General features: G+C 40.7%; 1 protein-coding gene across 3 annotated transcripts in view; it reads right to left on the reverse strand.

The window, feature by feature from the left end:
• The window catches only part of ctif (CBP80/20-dependent translation initiation factor), a 34,656-nt gene extending 25,213 nt beyond the window's left edge, over positions 1–9,443 (reverse strand). For all 3 annotated transcript variants that reach the window (XM_033989560.2, XM_033989559.2, XM_033989558.2), the window contains exons 1-7: positions 9,285–9,443; positions 2,583–2,811; positions 2,405–2,470; positions 1,400–1,522; positions 1,222–1,292; positions 473–577; positions 317–395 (exon numbers count right to left, since the gene is read on the reverse strand). In XM_033989560.2, coding sequence (XP_033845451.1) covers positions 317–395; positions 473–577; positions 1,222–1,292; positions 1,400–1,522; positions 2,405–2,470; positions 2,583–2,762 — 624 coding nt within the window. In that variant the 5' untranslated portion in view covers positions 2,763–2,811; positions 9,285–9,443. The remainder of the gene's footprint in view (positions 1–316; positions 396–472; positions 578–1,221; positions 1,293–1,399; positions 1,523–2,404; positions 2,471–2,582; positions 2,812–9,284) is intronic.
• Positions 9,444–20,168: the final 10,725 nt, after the last annotated feature.

Consider the following 20,168-nt stretch of genomic DNA (forward strand, 5'->3'; position numbering starts at 1 on the left):
TTTTATCAACTACATGGAATTAATTGCTTTTGCAATCTCAATTAATTATTGAGTTTTGTAATGTCATATGAAAACATTAAAGCTTGACATACTTCCATTTTGATTGTAAATGAAAAATCCTCATCCTTAATTTAAGTGTACCTACAGTAACACGCCACTTGGTGGCAGAGTCTACCAGCCCATTTTCAGTGTTTGAAAAATCAAAATTAGTGTCAAAAACTTAATTTGTATAACAAAAAAAACTTCAGGTACATCTTTGACACAACATCACAGTGATGATCAGCATTACATACAACCTTTATAGAAAGTGACTTACAGAGCGCAGATGAGGGAGGAACCTCTCGATCTCATTCATGTCTATGCCGTCGTCCTCTTCACACTGATCTTTTTTCATCCTATGCGCGGGACGCAGAGGTTAGTGTATGTGCACCATTGCTTCTAAGTTGTCTTTATTAAAGAATAATTTAATTACCCCTCTCTGTCGATGTGTGGCAGGTGCTTTGGCGATCCCCTCGGGGTTTTTCTGTGGAAATGGCTAAAATCCAGCTTCTCTGGTTGTACGTCCCAACCAGTGCCCCTAAAAAGATGTTAAAGGTTAAAAAAAGAAAAAGCTACTCTACTACTTCAATATGTTGAAATACAGACATAATGTAAAAGTGAAAATAAAGTACTCATTGTTATCCTCATCTTTTCATCTTTTTAAAATTCACTAAACTAAACTCTACACAGTAAACATCATGTTTGAAATGAAAATTTAAATATATATTTGCATCGATAGACAAAAATATATTACACCATCAAATGTCAGTTAGTCATTCACACCAGGCGGGTGAATCTTTGGAGATCATTTCAGACAGTTCTGTTTTTTAAAATAATATTAGAGCTTCAGGCTCTGTTAAATACTACAGTCAGCTCTCTATGATACAACCTAATGTCATAAGGTTTAGTGTCCACTGTCCCTGTCTGTAATACTTGAATTATATGCAAGACATATTTTTTGCCAAAACTGTACAACTCTCATCTTGTCAAAAATATAAATTCCGTCTGTTCATGGAGCCAGTTTTCATCTTCAGACATTTTGATTTAGCAAAAATGTCAAATTACACCACAACCTCAATGAACACAAACACAAAATAACTAAAGTGAAGGCTCTGTTTGCCAAACCTTCTGTCCATAATACGGTGTTACTGAGCAATGATTTTCCTAAAGTAAAGCACTTACCCGAGTGAGTCCATTGTGTTGGCTGCCCATATGTCAGTGCCCAAGATGTCAAAGCCGTCCATGTTGCCGTTCTAGATGACAGGATTACAACATCAAACATATTCCACTGAACTGAACACGTACATGTACAATGTTTCGGGTATTATTGTACGTTTGCAGTGTACATCATTGCTCTCACCTTAGCATGACCTCTGAACTGGTTGTTTCTGCTTTTGCTGCCTGACCGTGAGCCAGAGCCGGGTCTCGAGCCTGAACTTGGCCTGGACCCGGTGCTTCCGTTACTGCTGTGCTCCCACTCATCCTGTAAAAATGTACAATAAAGATGGGTTCAAAAACATTTATAGATTTTCTAACTGGCTCCAGCAACATGCACACTCTAAATCTGATTATTATGGAGATTTTTGAATCCTAAGATCACTTAAATGGCATGCAAACTGCTGAATGATCAAACTTCTTTCTGATCGTGGTCCCTCTGATTGCTCACAACAGATTTTGTAGTTTACGGTGACATTTAAATGATGTTAAATGTTTAGAAATCAAATAATAATCTGATTTTGGTGTGCACGTAAACTGCCACTGATTGCAAACATTTGTACTGAAAAAAATGCACAAAAATATCGAGATACAGTATTCTTTTTGGGTTAATATTGCCAGCAGCGTCCTTCACAATTTGATGTTACATGGCTCAACATTCAATAATAATCATGATACTTACACACTCTTCATCATACATACAGCAGCCATTTTAATCCTCAAAACTGTGAGTAGGTCATCTGTATTTATATATACATACAAGTTTTCCTTATATTTCCTTATTGTAGTGCTGCTAGTGCTACTACAATAAACCAAAAAAAGATAGTATATATTTAAATATTTAAACACGCCCTCTTCTCTTAGAACATATTGTAAATTAGTACTCAGAAAGTGTCCATGAGTTTTCTTGCAGTAGAAGGCCAATGTTTATTTACGGTCAATACAGTTTCAGCTCAGGCGGCAGAGATTTCTCAAAGTTATTCAGTTTTATCCAGTAGTGGTATATAGTAGTATAAAAAAATGGCCTTGGATACAACAACAGTACACACCGCAGGAGTGATCTCAAACTGCCAACCTTTGGGTCATAGGAGGGAGACTTTACCAACAGAGCTAGTGTCATTACCCACATGCAGAAGAAAGAAGTACTCACTGGTTTAAATGACCCTGTAACATGTGATGATGTCCATTCTTTCTGGTTGTTACAGTCGTTGGTCCACTGTGCGAGCGAGAGGACAAAGTATATTACTCAATACTTCATTAAGCATTTAATTAAAACAAATACAATTCAGTCTAGAAGTTTAGATTTGTGAAGTAAAAATCAAACTTACCACTTGTGTCAAGTTGCCGCTATTGTCCAAGTCCAGGTCATCGTCTCCCTTTTCTCCCAGAAGCCCCTGCACCTGATACTCCAGCACGTAACTGTCAATGAAGCGCTCCAGTTCTTCGATTTCTTGAGAGCGCGTGCTCCCCGCCTCAGACGATGCAGATGCAACAGAAGAGTTCTCCATAGCAACGAGCTCAGTGATGGATGGTCAGGGGAAAGGGAGGAGGACAGACCTATGGAAAAGAAAAAAAAATACTTTATTAAAAAAAAAAAAGCAACAATACCTTTTAATAGTTTTAAAGCCTCACCAAAGCCATTCCATAAAAACACCTCATTCCTAATACCCTCTAATCATACCCATCTCACTCCTTGTTTTCCAAATTGTGTGGCTGTCTGTCCTCTGGGAGTATCTGATCACCGGTCTCCATGCCAACAGGGGGGCGGTGTCTTGCTTGGCTGTCTATACCACTACTAAGCTCCTTTACATCAGGGCCTGATCACCAGCCATGCAAAGAGGATTTATCCCTGCAGTACAGAGTCAGCTGAGCCCTGGGCGCACGCTGGGAAACTGGTGCAGCGAACAGGTGGATACGCTACACAAGATGCTTTGTTTTGATTGTGTCACTTTTCTTATACTTTTATTAACAATAAAAACATATAGTACCTCTGTGTGTGTGTGTGTGTGTGTGTGTGTGTCTGTGTGTATTTACTACCTGTCTAGGCAAAATAAATGGAAATTATCACATTGCTACATTATTCACACTTCAACGGCTACAGAGTCACATGTTCATTAAAATGCACAGTCCCTAAGAAAAAAATAACCAATACATGTGTTTAATGAGTAACAAAGAAGGCATAATAGTTATACATTTAGATTATGCTGCTTTGAGCAAGGTCCATGTGCCAGATCAACAGGCCAGTATGGACTGTAATAGTAGTAGCAGTAATAGTGGTAGTAGTAATTGTTGCATACATGAATTTGCATTGCAATCTAGTCTAGAAATTAACATAACAATTATACTATCAACTGTAACCAAATCATGTCCTGTTGTGTCATATGTCATTTACATAAATACAGATAATAAATCCCGTTAACATCAGTCAGACGACCCCGTTATCCTTGACATGATGTACTGCCTCAGGGTAAACAGCTGCCAAACGCCACTGATTTCACTCATCCATTAATGTGACCACTCGACTACACTCTATACTATGTGTCCACTACAGTAAGTACACGAAGAGAGCTAAAGTGAAAGCTTGGCTTATTTGGGCAATCCAGGGTTGTCAAATCCTCAGTTCTATTCCATAAAAGTGACTGACCGGAGTTGGCGCAGAGTTGCTGTAGTAATAAGCTCCAGGGCACAGACCAGGCCAGGCCCAGGTTTACTGCTGTGGCCATTCTGTTTCTTTCTTCATTATTTGTCAACGACCACGTACAAATTCATTAATACCGGCTTATCAAAGCCTGATCTCGTCAGGTCTCAGAAGCTAAGCAAAGCCTGGTTGTTGTGTCCTTAGGCAAGGAACTTCACCCACGTTGCCTTGTACAAATGTGAGCGCATGTGAGTACGCGTGAGTCTGCCTGAGTGCACGTGAGTGCGCGTGAGTGCGCGTGAGTGCGCGTGAGTGCGCGTGAGTGCGCGTGAGTGCGCGTGGGTGCGCGTGGGTGCGCGTGGGTGCGCGTGAGTGCGCGTGGGTGCGCGTGGGTGCGCGTGGGTGCGCGTGGGTGCGCGTGGGTGCGCGTGGGTGCGCGTGGGTGCGCGTGGGTGCGCGTGGGTGCGCGTGGGTGCGCGTGGGTGCGCGTGGGTCAGTCTGCCCCATTGCAGCTGTGGCTACAGTAGTAGCTGACCATCACCAGGTGTGGAGTGAATAATGCACTGTAAAGCACTTGGGGTGCTATGAAAGGCGCTATAGAAATCCAATGATTAATAAATTAATTAAAAAATAAATGTCAAGATTATTTTAGCTTTGCCTCCAAGAATGTCAAAAGACACTTTAAACATGGATGGGGGAGTGCATGTGCTGAAACTTTTGATTAATTCACTTGTCTGTCTGAATACAGTTTAAAAATGAGTTATGAGTGGCATGTTGCCTGAGACTTTTGAGGACCAGCTGTGTGCTCCTATACTCTGGACACATGTGGAGAGGGGGATGTGACCAAAACAGCGCTCTGTCCTAAAGCCAGAAGCCTCGCTTCCATAGCGCCGATACGGGGTGGTATGGTACAGATCCGTACTGGCCCCTTTTAAGGGTCCCAAAGCGGACCGCTGGAGGTACTACATCCAAAGGGGCGTGGAACACTTGGGACCGGTTTGTCACGACATGTGGCTGTTGTGAGCAGCAGTGCATCTTTTGCACAGACAGTCGTAGCATGAGCCAGTTTTCAGTGGGTTCTTGCTGTGCACTCCTTTGTTACGTCTGTCTCTCTCTCTCCTTTCCTCCCCGTCTCTCACTCCCTGTCAAACCCAAACCACACACACGTACGTGTGGATTTGATTGGCTAATTCTTGTTACATGCCAATAGTTCCATTATAGCTTGACTTTTATACACAGTGGAACAAGCTACTGCGCATCGGGAAAGGGTCGGGCAACTATGTTCTCCACCTTAACTAAGCTGCGCACTATGCAGTCAGGCTCCTCTCTGCCGAGAGCTGAGAGAGGAGGGGTGAGTTAACAGGAGAGGAAGAGGGAATCATGTCTTTCCTCTCAGTCCTTGGATCAGAATGAAGGAAAAGTTCTTTGTCCCAAATCAAACTATTGTTCATGCGCACTCTGATTCCTCTCTCGTTTAGTCAGATCATAAAGAAATGTCACATTTTGAGAAGGCCAGCTCAATGGAGCAGCAACATCACTGAAAACAGACTCAGAGTCACTGGGAGCGGCTTAAACTTCAGGCCTGAATTACCTTTGGTTAGATTTAGGCTCATTTCTTTCATGGGATAACACGAGGCATAAACTGGAGATGGAGCTAGTTTTAGCTCAGGATTTCAAGATAGACATGCAATAGTTCTCTTTACTGTAGTAGCTGGCATTATTTTATTAAAGTAGTTAAGAAGTTAACTTTCCAAAGAGTAGAGGTGGGCATTGGACAATTTATCACATTACTAACAATATTACAAATATTTTTTTTGAAGATATACAAAGTGTGATAATCTAGTATATATAATTAAAAAAACTGAATATGCTGCAAAAAGAGACAACAGAACAAATGTGCAACTTTATTTTGTGCAGTTTATACCAAAAGAGTTGTATTTCTGCACCTTTGTTGGTATTTTTACAGTCCTTTCACAAAATTGTCTGCCCTCAACTAAAACATTTTAAAGATACATTTTAGCCCATTTCTATTGGATTGTTAAAGTATCGTTATCAGGATACGCCAAAAAATAGACATGTTCATCTTTGTCAATATTGCCCATGTCAAAGAGCATTTGCCCACACCCAAGTAGTTACAAAGACCAGTGCCAATAAAACACAAGCAAACAGAAAGAGTACACACTGCTGATGTTTGACAGTCTCTGCAAGGTCAGGGGCACAAACAGCAGAGCACAGCAGCAGAGTCACTGAACACCCACCACAAAACTGAGTCACATTACAGGACACGGACGCATGGCTTCACTGATCGAACAGTCTCTTCAGTAAAACATTCTGGCTGTTGACATTGGTATGTGTCATAATAACTACATGCTTTAGTATAGACTTCTTGCATATTTCCAAGCCCCTCCTCTTCCTGTCTCCACCCTTTTCTTTGCCTCTAATAAATTCAACAGCTGCTTCTACAAAGACATACCTCTAGAGGCAGCCACAACAGCTTCATCACTGACTGATCATAATGCACTACCATTTAATAGGTTAAACCCTTAATTAATGGGCTTCAGACTCATCTGGGACCACTGAATAATAACGTGTTAATCTTGCACTGTGGTTCTACACCACCCATACACTAAAACACTTTTGTTTTCATTCATTTCATACTCTGTGGTAGTGAGCTATAATAGCCACTAGCCACAGCTGCTCTGGTAAAGAGTGATGGAAGTATTCATACTTCCGTCTTTCTTTGGAATGGCTCTTGTTCAGAACCATATTCTACACATCCTATCAGACTGTAAGAACATACTGTTATAAACATAACTGGGTGGTAGTCAAAAAAATCTTTTGACAAAAAAGTTTGACATAATGTATACAATGAATAGTGATATAATAATCTGTCAACAATATGCCAAAGTCAAAGCCCCTATTCAGAGTGAGCGTGCTGCAGACAGCCTCAGCAGGTCTTTACAGTGGAGCCAAACAGACGTCTGAGCCCAGAGGCTTGACCTCTCCAGACAGCACACGCAAAGAGCGGAGAAAGACACAGCATGGAACGGGTCTGCGACAGCCACACACTAATGCCACTCTGAAATACTAGAGAGGCCACAGCAAGTCGGCAGAGGGGGAATTACATTTTCAACTATGATTACATAAACGATATTCAATAAAGCATAAACATAAAAAACATACATCTATTTTAAAACATACATCTATTTTATCCCAAATGCTTTATCATCTAGTGGCGAACAGAAAATATTCTAAAAAACAGATGCTGACACAAGTGAAAGTAAGCATTAGGCTCACCAACAGTCAAACTACTAACTCCAATCCTTCCAACTCAAACAGAGTAAAGCCTGAGACACTCTCTATAGGGGGTCAACTAATCTGTTCTGCAACATACACAAACATGTTGCTTTGTGCAGACACTACAACAGTAGCGGTGAATGGTCACATTACATTTTAAATTGTACTTTTATGGCTGAATTTATGTGGAAAAAAATGTATCTTATTTATTTCAAGTAGAGTGATTTGCCAAAGGGTACAATCTCAGGGATGGAATGAATTTTGGTGTTAGTAAATGGCCAGGCTATCACTGAATATGAAGCAGTCTGAGTGAACACTTGTGACAATAGTGATATTTTTGTACTAGAGCCAGATCTTTGTTGTGCATTCAACCAGAGTGAAAAGGTTGTGTAAAACACAAACCACAGGCCTTCCAACATGTATAAAGTGTACACAAACGTTCAGAGGCCTCACTGCCCCAAGGTAACAAAAGTCCATGGTGTTTATAGGGTCGAGTTGACAAAAACACACAGAAGACATGCAACTACTGCCCAGCAAAAGGGCAATAACTTAATGATCTAATTATGATCTGATCCCAGTGAGAATATGCTATTTTGGTCAGACTGTGACTTTCTTTGATGCATTCCATTTAGCCTAGTGATTTTTTTGGAAAACCAATATTTGGCCGTCGGACCAGATATTGATCAGTCTGAGCCCGAGGGCCACACTGTCTATTACTATGAACAGTACTTATCTGTTATACTTACCCTGTAAACTGCAATGACACACTAACACACTGCTCATTGTGCCCAATAATATGAGGCTGCTAGTGACATCACCACACCTTATTATTCTATATATGACTTATTCCCTTGTCACTGTCTGAGGTTTGATAATTAATATCGATCTGGAACTACGTGCATCATTGAACCATAAAAGTTTTGGTGGCAAGTTACACAAAAATGATGTAAGGCCCTTGTATCTGTAGGAAATGAGATAACTGATTAAATCACTTGAACGAAGGAAATCAATGAAACACATCTATATTTTATCTTAACTTAAATACTATAGTTATTGAGCCACTGTATTTCAAAAACTCATGTGCATGTCAGTGCTTGTTTGGATAAAAAAAAAATTTGGATTAAATGTATAGTGTGGGAAAATTCCTCTTGCCTTTCAGTATAGTATAGGCACAGAAGTCATATTTAAAAGCATAAATCACTGAAGCGGCGCCGCCTGCAGTGGTGACTTATATTAGTAGAACTCTTACCTCCAGCCTGTGACTGTCTCTGACTCTGATTTTAAGCAGCAGAATAACTGGAATTTCAGGAATGTAACGACTACACCTGAAAGTTAGAACAGTATAGCTCAAGATTATATTATGTTTATGATTTTGACACAAATTCTGGCAATGATAGACAGATGGGGATGTTTAAGTTACTGAAAGGGCAACTATAATCACTTAGTTCAAGATCACACATTGGCCTTAAGGCTCTTTAGGGTCAAACAGCTGAGCTCAGGGGCTTTTAGTCATGACAATCAAGAAATATTAACACAACACTGCAGTAAGATCTAAACACTACTGAACAGATTGTACTAGCCAGAGCCAAAACTACTATAATTTTCCTAAACATGACTTCCACTGCTGCTCCTCACCCCTGACCACCCCATCACCACGCCCATGCCCCTGATGCCCGGGTCTGGAGCCACACAACATGCTAACAGTGGACAGAGGAAAGAAGCTAACCACAACACTTCTATGACAGCAAATGCGCCACGTTACGGGACGTTTTACAGACGGAATCTACATAAAATAACGTTAATATTGTTGTAGGGAGCCGCGTTTCACCGGTGACAATAGTGACGCATCCATTATGCTAACAGCTGCTAGCATTAGCTTCAACACGGGGATAAACAACAGTGAACACGCTCAAATCTCCAATCTGCGTTTATAAACAGACACACAGTTTAGTCCACACGGGGATATATGAGTTTATCAATGAACAGAGCGTTTATCCACTCTGTTATGCCGTTTTATCTCTGGACACTAGCTACTGAGACCTGCAGCAGCATGAACACAAACTGCTCCTAACGGCTCCATGGGATAAATCCTTACCTCCAGAATAAACGAGACTCCTGTGAACTCGGACTCCTCCTCTGAGCTCAAACCTGCCGTGTCATAGGTGTTTTCCAACCCCAAAGAGAGGGAAGGATTAGCTATGATCTGCTCCTGGTGTAAACTCCGCCGTCCAGAGGAAAAGGAGAATGCAGGAATGTGACGTTCAGTCCGGCTGGCCACGCGGACACGTGCAACCGGCAGAGGTGCATCATGGGAAATGGAGTTCTCAACGTGGAAATGGTTTTAACGCAGGGGTGCGCGAGCTGTTTTCATCGAGGGCTGCACGTAGAAACGCAAGGAAAGGTATACAGGCGATGCTACAGACTGAGGTCAATGCAGTCATCATTTAAATAGATTATGTGCATTTAACAGAGGCTTTAACACCTCAGAGACTCTATTCAGGGGTGGAATTCAATAGCCTGTCTCACACCAAAGAGAGACACACATTATTTATTTATTTATTTTTATCCAGCAGGCCTAGGTCTACGAGTATTTGGTGCACTGGCCCATTATTTGGACATACGTTCTTCAACTTTCAGGACACTTGATTTACTGCAGCAAACATCTACTTTTGTTTAGTGTCTTAGTGTCTTGCTCAGGTCTTATTAAATCAGGCCTACTTGCTTTTTGAAAACGTATCCAAGCGCATTTGGTTATAGGACTATACAGTATTGCAATGATATTTTGTCATTCACACAAAGAAAATCTGTTTTTATGGGTCTCAACACAAATGTTTTAGGTTTAGGCCAATCTGTGATCCCCAAATGCAGGGCTTCTATAGCAGGGGGAAAATTGTTTTAAACTCAACCAGTAGGCCTATTTTTTATTTTTCCTTATTTAAACGTTAAGAATAAAAGGAGACCAGATCATAGCCTGCACGCTCAGATTCATGGCCTATTTAGAGCAATGAAAAATGACAAATCAAAGCCCTCAAGTTTATGAAATCATCGACATTTACTCCCATAATAATCTTCTTAACTGGGCAATTTATAATTTTGTCATCCAGTGGCTTAGTCCTACTTCTGCCTCTAATAAGCCTAAACTGTGTTTTACAATGAGAACACGCATTATTGGAATTTAGCCCGATTGTGCCACCTGCTGGAACAAGCCTGAACAACAACAAGGGCCAATGTGCCTTTATATTTCATGTTAATTTTAATGGATAAAACCAGACATTTGGGTGAGGCATTTTTCCCCATGTTTATTCCAGGCAAAAATAAATAAATAAATAAATACATAAAATAAATAAATAAATAAATAATAATAATAATAATAATAATAATAATAATAATAATAATAATAATAATAATAATAACAACAACAACAACAACAATAATAATAATAATAATAATAATAATAATCTCTGGACTGGAACCAAATGCAATATGAATTTATTTTTTGTCTTTTCATCCAATCTTTCTCTGTATGATCTTTTCTTATTATATTTTATCCCGGCAGAGTTAAGTCAAGCACTGAGTTAAAGGCTAAAACTGCCAGTATTTACAACCACGTGTAAATTGTAATGTTTTGTGTTGAGGAAAAAGACGTTCACATTCAGCTTAATCAATACTTTGTAAAAACCTACAGCAGCAGTATAAATTCTAGTTTAAGGATTGACAATAGTCGTATTATAGAGTCAGTTAATAATTATAAAATGCGACAGGTGAGTTTAAAGTACTGGCTGTTTGGGTGTGAACAAACTGACGAAAGACCAAAGGCTCGAAGTCTTAAATCGGTACAATTTATTACATTAATTGAGTAATGTTTTATGAATGGGATTTTCTGTAAGAACTTGGTGTAGTATCTTATTAATGTGATTCATTGTTTAAAGCAGGATTGTCCAAAACATTTAGCTCAGGGATCAAATTTGGCCCTTAGATAAACTTTTATTGCCCCCCTTGGATCCTTCTGAATTGGCCCAAATAATCGCAGACAGTACTTTTTTACTGCAAATTCAAGTATTCCTATTACTGTAACCTAAACCTGACATTTCATTACATTCTGATATGGATGTAAAAGAGGCGTCAGTGCCCCAAAGTAACAAAAGTCCAGGGTGTTTTCAAGAGTTTTTAAAGGTGTTGTGCTTTGTCAAACTTATATAAAATGCCACTACGTAAAATGTAAAATACCACAGTCTGGCACCACACACCAGTCTGACTTTGTTTCTATATATTCTCTTGGTGAAAAAGTTTAGACGACCCTGGTTTAACGGGGAGGACTATAAAATATTTAGAGGTCAGAGAGTTGATTAACGCCTGGACCATGTTTTGTCATCATGTCCTTAGGCAACACACATCACCGGCACCTTAATATGTGTGTAGTGTGTGCGTGTGTGTTGGTGGTGGTCGGAGGGGCCGATGGTGCAGATTGGCAGCCACGCTTATGTCAGTCTGACCCACGGCAGCTATGGCTATAATCGTAGTTTGCCTGTAAAACCCATTACCAGTGTAAGGCATTATTATTTAGCACTAAACCTATGTGTTGTCTGCGTAGTTTTTAACACTGGACAAGTAGAATTAGTCTCTAGACAATTCAAATCTTCCATAAACATTTCTACATTACACCGAACCTATAGACCTGCATTTATGTCACTTCTGAAACTGTAAATTCTTTAGAGTTTGAAAAGGAGCATGAAATTGGCATTGCTCCTCAGGTTGTCCTGCACAAAGCCGAGCGCGCACCGCAGGGAGGGATGGTACCGAGGCACCAATTAGCAGAAGCAGGACAGAGTGTGCATGATGATATTTCCGTGCGGCTGTGGCCTGGGCAGTTCCGTTCATTCGTATGTTATAAAAGGCACAACCATAAACATGGAATTAGAGAGTCCGGGCCCCACAGCTCCTTTAAGGTCACAGCCTCTTCCCCCGCTGTGGTCTGTGAGAGAAACATGTGACATAAACACCGGACGCTCTATTATACTGCCGTTTTGATTCTGATTCTGACCAAGCGACTGAATATTTGTGCTTTTCTCAATGTGAAGTTCATTAGGACAGCGGAGTCCAGAGCAGTGACAGCCGCCGCCCTGCGCTTTCATTGTTAGGCCACCTGAAGGTTCCTGTGTAAGGTGGGAGAAAGTTGGTGGGTGGAACTGGCTGCACATAGTTTTGTGTCGTAGGCTAAAGCGCACGGGTAAGCTTTGCACAATGTGAACAAAGGATTACACAAAAACATCTAACAAATAGGAGCAGGACTCACTCAGGTTCAGTCTGTTAAGCAGCTATAGACAGGACACAGCAGACCAGCAGGTGGGGCAGTGCACAGATCACAGCAGGGCAGGGACGTACATCACTGAAAATGTCTCAGATTTGAAAACGTTAAGTATAGACATTTATTTTTATTATTTGAAATTGTTATTTTTAAGTCAAATGTTGATTAACAGGAAGCTGAGACCTATAGTTCCTCGATACCAGTCTAACTCTCCTCCTGCAGCAGAGCCCTGACCAGTGTGACCGTAGCTCACACTTTGGTGCTCTCAGCTCAGGACGAAGCTGCAGAGATGCTGAGCACCCGTTGAGTAGGTGGGTTCGCTCAGAGTGGGAGAGGTGGGAAAGGGGCAGATGGAAGACAGAAGGAGGTTCAGCAGCCACCGCGGAGTCAAAAAAGTAGAAGCACAAGCGCAGAGGGAGGGGCGGTCAGGGTGAGAGTTTGAGGCAGGGAGCAGTGAGACAGAGGGGCAGTAGGGGGCAGTAAAGGTGAGGCGTGCGAGCAGAGGGCTACGGGCTGGAGGAGACGGACACCGCAGGGGATAATGATCTCCGCTGCAGGAGGCGATGCTCCAGAAGATACTTGAGAGACCTTGGGAAAAAAATATAAGTAAAAGATATTTCAATAATTGTACGAAGAAGATGATAATGACACAAGAGACAAAGCTACACAGAAATATTTCATTCTAAGAAACCACACTTACACATATTGACTCCATTTTATATTTATTATAATTTAATGTTAATTTGTTTTACGGTCAACAGGCCTCTCTTGAAAATAAGACGCTCAAGAGGTTAACTTTTAAAAACAAAGAATTCATAAAAAAAATCTGATGCTATGTCAGTTTTTTTTCTATGTTACTACAGAATGTTTTATGTTATGAAGAAGTGAACGTGCTGCATTTGTCCGACAGCCCAGAATGGAAAATAATGGGTGATAATGGAGAATGATCTTGTCTTTTTTGTTCATGATAAACAGTGAGGGGAGGTGGCTACAGGTCAAAGTGGAGCTAAAAAGATCTTTCGTGAGCCTGTCTGAGGAAAAGCTGAGACTGTTTCTGCTTAAACTTTACTCATTTTGAACAATATTGATGATTTAATTCAATAGTCCTACATAAAGGGTATTTTAATTGTTGTAAAAAATGATTTAGCAGTTTAAAAACATGTTTGAGTCATTTTAATTCAGTATTGCAGTTATGACCACATGATATGAGTATAAAAATATCACGTTCATGCAGTTGACCTACACCTTTCCACTGATGTCAGATTTCATAACGGTGTAAAGGAGAATTATTCCATGTTATTGTTCTTTAATATTAGTTTGACTCTGACAAGTAAAGTCAGATCTAATGAAGCAGATGAGCTCCACGCTGCAAGTTGCTATGGTTTTCTCAGTACTCTTAAATTATCTTTAGTTCTGAGGTGAAGTTATTTTTACAACTCTACCTGCGTCAATATCTCGTAACTCCAGATAAGAAAGACTGACTCGAAATGTAAAAAGCAATTAGTCTGAAGACAATGAATCACTAACTATGTGTAAACTAGAAAACCTCAGAGATGATGACTTTATACTCATTTTATTCACCTTTTACTAATTTACCTAAACGGCGTAAAGCTGTTAGCTGCATCACCACCAGGCTCGTTCTTGGTGTGTGTGAGTCATACTGTGCTCTCGAGCCAGTCATGTTCTCTGTGTTGGCAAAATGCACATGTTCCAATCACGATTAAACTCAAGTATTAAAAAGACATGTGGGCATTTCAAATGAAAATACCAGGGGGCTGTGTGTGTGTTTGCTCCAAGTGCAGTGTAATATATATCATGCACTTTTTATGATGAATTTATTTTTAATTGAACATTTTTATTGTATTTCATAATAAATATGTAGATTTTTAGATACACTCAGTTGGAGTTCTTCTTATGTGCAAACACGACTAGAGTCATTTTATCTGGATACAAAGGAAAAGGCTTAATGCCACATTTGTAATAATAAAATACAAAATAAGTCGTTTCTTAACCTGTGGTCTTTTAAAAGTTCTGATATGGATCAAGATAAAAAAAAATATAAAAAATATATATATTCAGGAAAGGTCCAAATGAGTCAATTTTATGTGAATTTCTTTAGTATTGATACTTGTAATTGTAAAGGAAGCGATTACGGACCAGGTAGAAACATGAAAGAGAGAGTGTAAGAGAGAGAGAGAGAGAGAGAGTGTGTGTGTGTGTGTGTGTGTGTGTGTGTGTGTGTGTGTGTGTGTGTGTGTGTGTGTGTGTGTGTGTTACATTACATAGGAGCCTCCTGTACTTATACCACCAAGAAAGGCACTATCTATAGAAGCTGGCTCTGTGAGGACTTAAACTAATTTTACATACTGTCTGTACAAGGTCATAAATGGACACACTGTTAACTGTTTACGGGAAGGTAGAACGTGTCACTAAAACGATTCTTGCGGTCACTGAAAAGATGTATTACAACACCTCTTATCAGCCGACAGATGAACACCTGCATCATGTAACCGGAGCAGCAGGTCCCAGTGTAGACGTCTTAAAATAAGCCTGAACAGAGAAACAAGTTCACCTCAGCGTTTGTCCACACAAGGTTTAAGAGTAAAGTAATGAAACAAAAAAAATCATACTTTCAATACTTATCAAATATCTGGATATCTGATCAGCATCAATAGGATATTTTGATACTAGACGTAGTATTGATCAGCACTGGACGGCACTGAGCTGCTGCTGCGTGATGTGTTACACCTTTGGAATAATAAGAACCACTAAATAACACTGAGTAAAAATGAAGCAGTATTAAATCAATATATATTTATAATGTAACCACTTCATTCATTTATACTTGATTCTGCTATTTTAAAGGATTGTATGAGGCACTTGTTGTTTTTTCTGCAGAGTCTTTTACAACTGTGTCTCTGATTCTCTTCTGGAATTTGACACTAACCTCCGAAATGACTAAAAAGACGCCCTGATTACACCTCTGAATACACAGGGACCATCTCATAAAATTTGAGCAATGCTTTTTTGAGTGACGCACTAAAACATTTCTCTGACTCTGTCTTTTGCGGAGAGTGTTTTTAATAGCAGCTAACCATGTGGCCGCTGGTCTGGCGGTCAGAGCGGTCAACAGGCAGCAGTCAAACGTCCTCGCTTTTTCACAAACTGTTTGGGTGACACACCAGCGCAGCATCCAGGGCAGCGCAATATACGCCCATACACACGTGCAGAAATTAGCAGTGACATAGACACTTGCGAGCTGAGAAAAACATGTGTACAAATATAAAGGGCGTCCCCCAATGATCACTGGATTTGCTGCGGAACAAGCACGCACCAATCGGACTCATTCTCCAGCTGATTTACTGTCCCACCACAGTCCGGTCCTGTGTAATTAACCCCCATGGACACACATCTGCACATCAGCGACAGAAATACACACGCATAATTACACACAAGCACTGGGAGCAGGCATGCACTTACTGTAGTCTGCCAAAGAGAATATACACTATATGAGGCAATGACGAGCGGTGATTCACACATGCTGTAAAAGATGTTTTCAGGACTACTCTGGAGGACTAAATTTTAAGTATTTTGTTTATATTTGTGAATCACAGGCACAAATTTAAGTTTTCAGCTTCCTCTTGTGGAACTTTTGTAATGTTTGAAGCTGATCATTTTGAACAATTTCATTTCTATTGTTGTGATCTTGCAATAAAATACAACTCTGTGCTGCTTTTATGCAAATATATCAAAAATAATATTGCTTTTCTCTTGTAAAGGTAGAACTTTTAAATTTATAGCACTTTTTTCCCCCCAACAAGATACTGCCTTTAAGTGATTGCGTTAATATTACTGTCCACCAGACTCTGTAGCAGCCGTCCCTATTTCTCCCCGTGTAATTGGTCCGTTGTCCTCCGCTCTCACTGTCTGCTTGGCCCTGGCCGATTTGTCACTCTCAAACCTGCAATTGTATTCAAGGCCAAATATAGGGGTGGGAATGTTAGGGTGGGCTGTCTATGTGTCACACAACAAAGCTTCGCAAAGGGTGTAGCCTTCTCCCTTACATCCTCCCACCTAACCGCCGGCATGGCCAACTTGTTTGCATGGAAACGCATCTGTGTCCAGGCCCTCCCTCCTCCTCTCGCTGCTCTGACTTGGACTGTTTGTCGCAGACGGTCTCAAGTCACTCCTTCTGTCTACAGCACTGACCTTCACTGTCTCTGCTTTATCGGTCCCTTCCTCACATACTCCTCAGTGGCATTCTTTGTACAGCAATTGGCGAGATGGAGTGTTAATAGAAATCATTCCACTTTTTTTACATTTTTTTTTTTTTTTAATATTGCCATAACAAAGCCCCTGCCTCCAGTTGTAACTCGCACACGTGTTGCAGTGGATGTCCTTCGTAAAGTAACAGTTTTTATACAAAGTTGAGGTTGACACAAACTCCTGCCGTGTGAGCTGTGAGGCTGACAACACACTGTCTGGGATTATTATTATTATTTTAAAATACAAGTTCAGATTTACAAATGCATTCGAGTTTCGCACCACATCTCAACTTAAATAGCATCATTTTTTTTTTTAAATATATACATTTTAAAATCTTACAGCTGCACTTATCACAGAAAGGCTGCGATGGAGAGACACAGAACGGCGGTAGAAACATGAGCGTTGTTTAAAGTTGAGAGATGTTTGATGGTTATGGAATAAGAGCCTGGGCATCCTGATCATGTGTCCACACAAACCCACACTGACTCACACTGGGGCTTTACGAGAGGTAAACAAACACAAGTCCACAACTCTCACCGACTTAACTCTTAACTCTTAACATGCAACTGAATTATTATAGTTTAATATTTAATACAATTTTAGTTTATCATTAACAGACATCATGACTCCGTATTTACTCAGGTTTGGGAGTGAGATCAGTGTAATTTGTTTTGTGACGCTCCAGCCTGATATACAAGGATTTATATTTTTGCATTTCTTTTACTACTGAGTGTTGTATTATTGAAGTACAATGCCTTAAAACATATTTTGTCAAATTTATTTACACCGTTATCATACTTCTTCCACTCTCTTCACTGTAATTGTTTCCTGTTAAGCTGCGGCTGAATAAATAATAAGTCTAACCACATCTATGTAGAACAAACTGTCAGAACATGATTATCCAAGACCTGAAACACGCAGAAGGTCCAGCTGTGACGCACCTGACCCCCCTCCCACAGACCCGCACAGGAGGACCGGAGGAGGGGGGGGAGGGAGGCGCTGAAGGGCGAGAGGGCTCCTGTCTGGGACGAGGTGAGAGACGCTGCCTGCATGCTTTCATTTTCACCTCTCCCACGATGACCCCGCTCCACCGCTGACACCCGAGCACCCCGCTGTATCTGCTCCTGTTTCAGCCCCGTCGCATCTTTTATCTTTTATCTCCGCTCATCCCAAATTCTGCTGATGTGTCCTACCACTCTATTTGGATGTACCTTGTATTGCTAAATGATTTACACTGCATACATTTAGCTTTAGATAAACAAGCAGATGAAATGAAAGTGCTAAAGTTTTAAATATTTGGTGACTTACTTTACTTACTTGTGTTTTTTCATTTCGTATTCACCCATCACATTTTTCCTGATTTTTCCATAATTGCTGATTTCCATTTGTTGTCAGTAAAGAGGATGGTCTACTGAAATTCTCCTCTACACACGAACTGTATCTACAAACTAAAAGCCGCTGTTAAATATGCGTACATCAGACCCTATTCCTTCAATGTTCAGACGGTTACCAGCTGTGTGACCTGTCTTTCTGATTGTATTTAGGATCTCAATGTCTCTATGCTCTTCAGTTGTGTGTGTGACAGTGGCCCGGTATGAGCACATGGAGCTGTGTGCACTTGTATGTGTGGCTCATCAGCTGATGAGGTGTTTACTGGCCTCTGTCTTTAGCCTGGAGGGAGCCCGAGCTCACTCTGGTCCCAGCCGCCACGCACCATAGTAATTGGCCTTTTCACACTGTATAGGCTTCATTACCTGCACCCCCATTTGCAATGCAGAATGTAATGTGCCACAGAGTCTATGGAATGAATGCATAAACAGTTTTTGGTTTATTTTATCTCGGGCAGGGTTTGGGGGTGTGGGGCCCCACGATGAATGATTCAGGGCCTCAGTTAACTGGACCAAAATTTCTGCTGCATTTGTCATTAGGCCTGCTGCCGAGGTTCTAATGGTTTGGGTTTAAATTGCTATGTGCAGTTCAACTTAGTGGGTGTTTGTTATTTTTACCATGAAAAAGTCACTAAGTCAGGATAGAGCCAGTTAGTAGTCTATTATTTTGCCCATTATGCAATGAGCAGTAAAGTTTGACATGGATTGGAAGTGTTTTTACTAATTTCAGCGCACGTTTGACACCTGAACAGTTCAGTTTAATAGTTTACACGGTGTTACTGTGATAATGTTCTTTTTGCTGATCAAAAGTCTTGGAGGAAACTGTATTCAAAATGACTTGTGATCATTTAATTATATTGTAAGCTCATGAATTAGCGATATATACGTTTTTTTGTTGTGAAGACTCTGTAACCGACCACCTCTGTGTCTGAAAGTACTCCTCCTTCCTCCTCTCTTCTCCTCCTTCCTCCTCTCTTCTCCTCCCTCCTCCTCTCTTCTCCTCCCTCTCCCCGAGTCCAGCGTCTTGTCATTGTATCTTGGATGTGATCCTGCGGTTCCACGCGACACTGATATGTTTCAAAAGACGGACAGATGGAAAGAATCGCTCGAGTCTAGAGACATATTTACGTATTCTGATTCGCAAATGTTCTTTAATATGTACTGTCCCTGAACACAAATTCATTCACATTTACGCCAAAAAATCTTATAATTAGCTTGTGAAAATAAATAAAATGTGCATTAAGTCTACGAGGCTGCTCTGTCCCTCCATAAGGACAATAGGAGGGCAGGGTTGAGGCCATATGTGACTGCTAATAGGCACAGGATATGAGCAGCCCGAGCTATTTTAGTGTGAGAAGGATAAGTGGCTGAACTGTGAGACAGCTGGATGTGTTGTAATGGTCATTGTCTGGTGGGGGTCCCGGGGTTAGGTCAGCAAAGCCCCCGAAGCCCAGTCTCTGCCTCCGACGAAGAGCAGACACGGGAAGGAAAGAAGATGTGCAAAAACCCAAGACAAAAGACGCAGACCGACAGTGACTGAATGATCTGAATGAAAAATAAACAAGCAGTTTTTAATCTAAAGAGGCCATCACACGTGCAGCGACGTGACTCACACTCGAAGATGTAACGGCCCACGTCAAAGGGTCTGACACAGAAATCTCAGCGCGTTTCTGTAAACTCAGCAACAAGACGCTGTACAGTGCAGACTGGTTTGATCACAGGCTGGGAAAAGGAACGCACGATGTCAAGTATGTTTAATCTGTACCGTATTTTCTGGAGTATAAGTCGCACCAGCCAAAAAATGCACAATAATGAAGAAAAACACATATATAAGTCGCACTGGACTATAAGTCGTCTGTTTTGGGGGAATTTATTTTACAAAATCCAAGACTAAGAACATTAACTAAGACATTTTATCTTTAAAGGCAAGTTATAATAATAAAATCGACAACAACAGGCTGAATAGCAGTACAGGACGCTAACGTAACACATAAATAGCGAACTGAACACGTTTCTGGCA

The sequence above is a fragment of the Periophthalmus magnuspinnatus genome, chromosome 23 (assembly GCF_009829125.3).
Source record: "Periophthalmus magnuspinnatus isolate fPerMag1 chromosome 23, fPerMag1.2.pri, whole genome shotgun sequence".
Taxonomy (NCBI): Eukaryota; Metazoa; Chordata; class Actinopteri; order Gobiiformes; family Gobiidae; genus Periophthalmus; species Periophthalmus magnuspinnatus.